The sequence below is a fragment of the Cicer arietinum genome, chromosome 7 (genome assembly GCF_000331145.2).
Source record: "Cicer arietinum cultivar CDC Frontier isolate Library 1 chromosome 7, Cicar.CDCFrontier_v2.0, whole genome shotgun sequence".
Taxonomy (NCBI): domain Eukaryota; kingdom Viridiplantae; phylum Streptophyta; class Magnoliopsida; order Fabales; family Fabaceae; genus Cicer; species Cicer arietinum.
The window spans coordinates 15,845,988-15,852,691 of NC_021166.2; the positions used below are offsets into that span (position 1 = coordinate 15,845,988).

The 6,704-nt window shown below is 32.0% G+C and overlaps 1 protein-coding gene across 1 annotated transcript; it reads left to right on the forward strand.

The window, feature by feature from the left end:
* Positions 1 to 1,775: 1,775 nt before the first annotated feature.
* On the forward strand, positions 1,776 to 6,704 carry LOC101512131 (uncharacterized). The gene is made up of 8 exons (XM_004509273.4): positions 1,776 to 2,126; positions 2,334 to 3,749; positions 3,869 to 4,054; positions 4,143 to 4,197; positions 4,654 to 4,802; positions 5,429 to 5,524; positions 6,058 to 6,186; positions 6,305 to 6,704. Exons 1-8 carry the CDS (start codon positions 2,067 to 2,069, stop codon positions 6,380 to 6,382), a joined length of 2,169 nt encoding a protein of 722 aa, XP_004509330.1. The 5' UTR covers positions 1,776 to 2,066; the 3' UTR covers positions 6,383 to 6,704.

Consider the following 6,704-nt stretch of genomic DNA (forward strand, 5'->3'; position numbering starts at 1 on the left):
TTAATTTGATTCAATCACATGTAATTTTTAATGAGTATTAGTAATTAATTTGATACAATTAAATATAAGCTATAACGTTTGAAAAAATTATTGTAGTAATATTTTTGGGGTCAAATTATAGTAGCACTATAAAGTGCCTTGAAACAATTGATAATATCATTAAATGTAATATTAATTTAGGAAACAAAACTACATTATACATATAATTGTTTTCATAATACTGGTACATATTATTATGCAATAAAATTGGTGCAAAATAAATTGTAGAATATCATTAAAGAAATATAAATTTTGACCAGACAATTATATTATACTATCTACTGTATATGTTAATTATTATTAGTTTGCTCCCCTAGCAAATAATTTTTTTGATAGAAAAGAAAATTTGCTTAAAAGTAAATAATGATTCAATGAACCAACATTAATTTGCTATGGAACAATGAAATGATGATTTTAAAAATAACAAAAGTAATGCTCAAATTTGTATTAAAAAAAAAACAGTATAGCTTAAACATTTATGAGGAACAATAATTTAATGACTTGAAAGAAGACGATCACACAACTGTGGTATGAACCTGATCCATAAAGTCCAACTTAATAAAATTGATATTTTTACCGAATCATATTAATTTTGAAAAAAAAAATAACAAATGTAATTTTGATGAGTACTAATAATTAATTTGATTCAATCACATGTAATTTTTAATGAGTATTAGTAATTAATTTGATACAATTAAATATAAGCTATAACGTTTGAAAAAATTATTGTAGTAATATTTTTGGGGTCAAATTATAGTAGCACTATAAAGTGCCTTGAAACAATTGATAATATCATTAAATGTAATATTAATTTAGGAAACAAAACTACATTATACATATAATTGTTTTCATAATACTGGTACATATTATTATGCAATAAAATTGGTGCAAAATAAATTGTAGAATATCATTAAAGAAATATAAATTTTGACCGGACAATTATATTATACTATCTACTGTATATGTTAATTATTATTAGTTTGCTCCCCTAGCAAATAATTTTTTTGATAGAAAAGAAAATTTGCTTAATAGTAAATAATAATTCAATAAACCAACATTAATTTGCTATGGAACAATGAAATGATGATTTTAAAAATAACAAAAGTAATGCTCAAATTTGTATTAAAAAAAAACAGTATAGCTTAAACATTTATGAGGAACAATAATTTAATGACCTGAAAGAAGACGGTCACAATAATAATATGAATTAATAATAATTTTATGTTTATGAAATGTTATTTTAATGAATATATAAATGTAAAAGTTTGACTTTATAATCTTGTTTGATAGTTACAAAGTGATTATTAATTATCGTTATTAATAATAATTTTTTCATTTTTTATTTGAGTTTAAAAAACAAAATTATTCTTAAGAAATAATTATCAGTTTCCTAAAATGTTATTATTAGTTTTTAATAATTTTTTATTTTGATAACAAGAAATAGTTATTAGTTTAAAACTAAATATTTTAACTATTTAAAAGACAATAGTTAATATGAATATAATAATAAATTGATTGACTAGCAAATAGTTGATAATTTTATTTTCAAATTTAAAATATTAATAATATAATAAAAACAAAATAAATAATTAATTGTGATTAATGTATAAAATAAAAAATGTTATTAAGCTAATAAAATATGTTAATAACATATTTTAGTCAAAGTAAAAATAAAAAAATGTAATAAAAAAATAAAATTGAAGTATAAAGATGTAGTCATTTGTTCTAAAAAGCATTGAAATGAAACTGCCTCCTCTCTCTCTCTCTCTATTGCTCCTCCTCCACTGATAGAGAGAATCGTTTACGCGAATATGCCGTGAACTGTGCGACGACAGTCACGAGGTTTGGAGATTTTTGTAACTTGTAACTCACACACGCTACCCGCGTTTGCCAGAAAGCACTTTTCTCACTCTCCTCTAATACTATTTACTACTTTTCAACATTCACTCATTCACCCTTCAGTTTCAGTTTAAACGCAATTCCCCATTTTCCAAACACAACTTAGATCCTTCTTTTCCGTCACCGTCATGAACTCGTTTCATCGTTGGATTCCCGAAGATGATTTTCTTCTCAAAAACGCCGTCGAGGTAACTCTCTCTCTCTCTCTCTCTCTCTCTCTGTCTCATTCCTTTTTCAGTTATTCAATTAATTACTTTTTTTTTTCGAATTTTCCTTTGCAATTCCCTCTCCCTAAGCTAGAAATTGAAACCCTAGCCTATGTTTTCCTACTTCGTTTCGTGCTTATTACACTCAATTATGCTCTAAACGACACTGAATTGTTGCGTTTGGTGCAGGCTGGTGCTTCGCTCGAATCGCTGGCCAAAGGAGCCGTTTCGTTCTCCCGGAGATATTCCGTTAGGGAATTGAGAGACCGGTGGCGTTCTCTTCTTTACGATCCCGGAGTTGCATATGTTGCTTCTTCTGCCATGGCGAGGTTGGAAATCGCCAAGACTAACGGTAACGGAAACAAGGAAGGAGCCACCTCCGGTGACTCTGCTGCTGCTCGGAAGAGAAAAGCTCAGACAATTTGCAAGAAGTATTACGCTATGCGGAGGAGGCTTCACACTGAGGTTTTTTTTGATAAATTTGATATGGCTATGCAGGATGAAATGTGTTTGGACAATAATAATGGTGGAAAAGAAATTGGTGTGTCTGTGTTGGGGAATATTAATGGTCATTTAGATAAGAGTGTGAATAATAGTTTGCTTAATAGTTTAGTTAATTTTGGGAATTCATTGGGGTTAGTGGAAGGTGGAGCTGGATCATCTCATTCAATGAGTGAAGATTCACTTTGGAAGACAATTGAGGATGTCTCTGCCCCTAACATGCCTGTTCATGTTAAACTTGAAAACGAAAATTCCGAGTCGAAAGAGATGGTTCCTAGTGTTCCTGATGCTGCTGTGATGGCAGATGCGGGAACTGAAATTTCTGATGCTCTTTTGGACTTGCCGAATGGCGATGAGCTTATGTTTATGAATATAGGTGAAAAAGATGAGACTGCAACGGATAAGCAGTGTTGTGATAATAATGTTGATTCACTTCTTTTGGGTTCTCCCTGTGACGTTGAAGGCAATGATGAGTCTGGTGTTCGTGAGCCTGAGAAGTTGGTTGCAGAAGCACAACTTGCTTTGTCAAGAAGTGGGTCATCTGCTGAGTTAGAGGTTGGTGCTAACTCCATAGGCAGCAGTCATGGTGATTCAGGTTTCATTTCTGATTGTGGACATGAAGTCGAATCGTCTGCTGCGGCGCGGACTTCTCTTCCCAAGCTTTGTGATGATTTTAAGTTCTGTTCATTGAACACTGAGGACCCTAATGTCCCGTTAAATGACGTTGAAGCTGTAAACATATCCACTGTAGTTCCTAATACAGTGACTCCAAAACCCATATCAATTGTTAAAGAGGTGGGTTATCCAGATTCCTTTATTAGTGATCAAACAAAAAATGGAACTGATGGAAGCTTGAAGAAAAAAGACATTCCTTCAAACTCTTTTGCAGCTGCACAGACAGTTCAACCAGGATTAGTGCCTAACATTAATTCAAGCAAGGAAAACCCTGTTGACAATGTACCGAAAACTGAAAATCCTGCTAATAATCCTATTTCTGCAGTTTCTAGACAGAGTAACAAAGTCGTTGCCGAGATCAACCAAAATCAAAGCAGATCAGTTCATGCAACTATGAAGCATGCCTCAGATGGACGTCCGATACAAGAGGTTCGATCTGTCAATTACTGGATACTTCATAATAGGAGAACACGTTAGGGAACTCATTTATGATAAATTGGTAATACTCTTGTTAAGAAAAATGAATTGATGTTATATATTATTAACAGGTGATCATTGCACTGCCTTCAGTTGTTAATCCACATCAAAAGGTATCGGAACATAAGACTTTATCTGATTTTGAAGCAAAGTTATTATGCATCAATCAGGAAAGAGCCGATGACTATGATGATAGTGATGACAATGCTGATTATGATGACAATGAAATTCCTTTCTTTTCTGATGCTGAGGCAATGGTAAGTATTATATGTCACATTGAATAGTAATAATTGCTCATATTTAATTGTTTGTTTATCTCTCTTATTCTTGACGTTGCTTGTTCAGATTCTTGAAATGGACTTAGGTCCAACTGATCAAGATGCAAATGCAAGTACCGAAGGTAAATCATCTGACGCTAGATAATATATAATCATCACAGTTCTATTTAAGGTTCTTAATTTTAGAAAGGGTGGCCGTTGAACTAGGCTGTCCTCATGTGGGATCTAGGAAGCACCACATCTATGCAATTTACCATGTAAAAAGATGGCTTAATTCTGTTTCCAAAAATGGAGGGTTTGATTCTGTCTCCAGAACCTATGGCCACTTTGTCATAAGACATAAAACCTTACTGTTGTGCCCTAGGTAGCTCACCCTCTGCATGGGATTTTTATTTTTTTACTTCAAAGGTTGTTAAAAAGTTGAAAATTAAAGGTTTGGATTTTTGAATGTAGATGGAAATTCATTGTTTGGTTTTGATTTTTCTTTGCTTCTGTGAGTTTTCTTATAATTGAATGAAACACTCCTTTATTATAGTAATGGTTGTTTGTTGATTTATATTATATTTTTTTTATTGCAGTCTTGAAATTTCAAAATGAAAGAACTAAGAGGACCATCTTGAGATTGGAGCAATGTGCTCAGTCCTTTATTCGAAGAGCCATTGCATCTCGGGGTGCATTTGCAGCATTATATGGGCGCACTATGAAGAAATATATAAAAAAAACTGAGGTACATTTATGAATTTGCAGTCCTTGTTTTCCTTTAAAAATTAAAATGTATGAGGAACTTTTACCCATATTGTCTTCCTCCATCTCACCATAATGAATATTGTCAATTTTTGATATAAATATTTCAGATATCATTTAAGGCATGTTTGCATGTTGTCGTGATTTACATACTGTGGTTTGCTGTCTTTAATAGCAACAGTCTAGTATAATTGCATTACCATTAATGCTCTAGCTTTTACAATTGGGAAACAAATTTTAAATAGACTAGCATTCATTTGTGCCGTGACTCTGTCAATTCACATTTTATATCTTTCTAGGAGTTTCGGTGGTTGTTGAGGATCTAAATTTTCTAATTTTTACATGCCTTCTATATCTATGATATTTATATTTAAATTTTTGATGAAGTTAACAGATTCTGCAGTGGTATTTGGAGTTCCGAAAAAAGATTTATCTTTATTAGGTTGAACTGTAATACAATGATGTCTTTTGTGTGTGCCGAGCTCTACATTAAAAATTCTGATTTTGCTGTTTTCTTAATTGTGCTGCTCCAGAAGTTTGTTGTGTTTGTACTTCTTTCCAGTTTAAACAAGGTTTCTCTTATTCTGACAATCTCTTTCTATTTCCCAGGTGGTACTTGGCAGATCAACAGATGATGTAAAAGTTGACATAGACTTGGGTAGGGAAGCAGAAGCACAATATGCTACCAAAATATCTAGAAGACAAGTAAGAAATCTCAGAAACTTCATGTCTAAAATTCATTGCATGGTTGATTATATTTATATTGATGAATTGGAAGCCCCTTTAAGTTCATATATTGATTTTACTGATGAATTTAAAGTCCTTTGAAGTTCATACAATTCTATTTTTGCGGGAGCAAGGTAGAGTTAGGAAGGATTTGGTATTATTGTTTGATACGTAATGCATGAAAGATTGCTGTCAGTCCTGGTTACAGAATCACTACTACAGTGTTGGTGTACTTCTGGAGCAAGTCATATGACAAATTTTAAAAAATCTTTATTACCTATTTGGAATGTGGTGCCCTTGTGAGTGTTTTTTGTAATTAAATTAGTGTTATTTTGATGTCTGGACGTGTATCATTTTCATTATGCATGAGCACCACACAGAACAAGGACCAGAAAAAAAAATTGTTCATAGTGAAAAATCCAGATATTTTCAATCACATTTTCTTTGAAGTTTCCTTTGCTGAATTTATATTAGAATGAACTAAGTATTAACTAATACTTATTATGTGATAGGCTTTAATAAAGATGAAGGCAAATGGCTCTTTCGTTATTAGAAATCTTGGCAAGAGTCCTATATACTTGAATGGCAAAGAAATTGCTCAAGGACAGAAGCGGAGTCTTATTGCTGGTAATTTGATTGAGGTAACTGCATTTCCTTTCCATTCTTAAGAAACTTCTGCATTACAGTAGTGCTGCGAATGAGATGTTCTTTTTTACGCTGAGTGCTTAATAATTTGTGGTGTAAATGAGTTACATGCAGATTAGGAGCTTGGCATTCATCTTTGAGGTCAACAACAAATGTGTGAAGAGGTTTATAGAAAATATGAATGAACAGTGAGAAAGATAAGCGGAAGACAGGGGATCTATTTGAAGTCATATGGCATCAAAGGATTGTAGAATAGCATTATGAAGCCAGCCAAAAATAGAAGTTACAACAGTTATTGTTTCATATTCAATGTATTGTCGATCTAAAGTTAGATTGGAATGTACATATAGATAGAAGATAAAGAAACTATAGAGATGTATAAATGGCTGCTGCTCATGGGGGGAACTTGTTTTGATGTCATTGTCTTCAATGTTCTTATTGTTGTTTTAAACTGTTCTTTTTAGGGATCATCAATAATCAATGAATAAAATTATGTTTTTGTGGTTTCCAACAA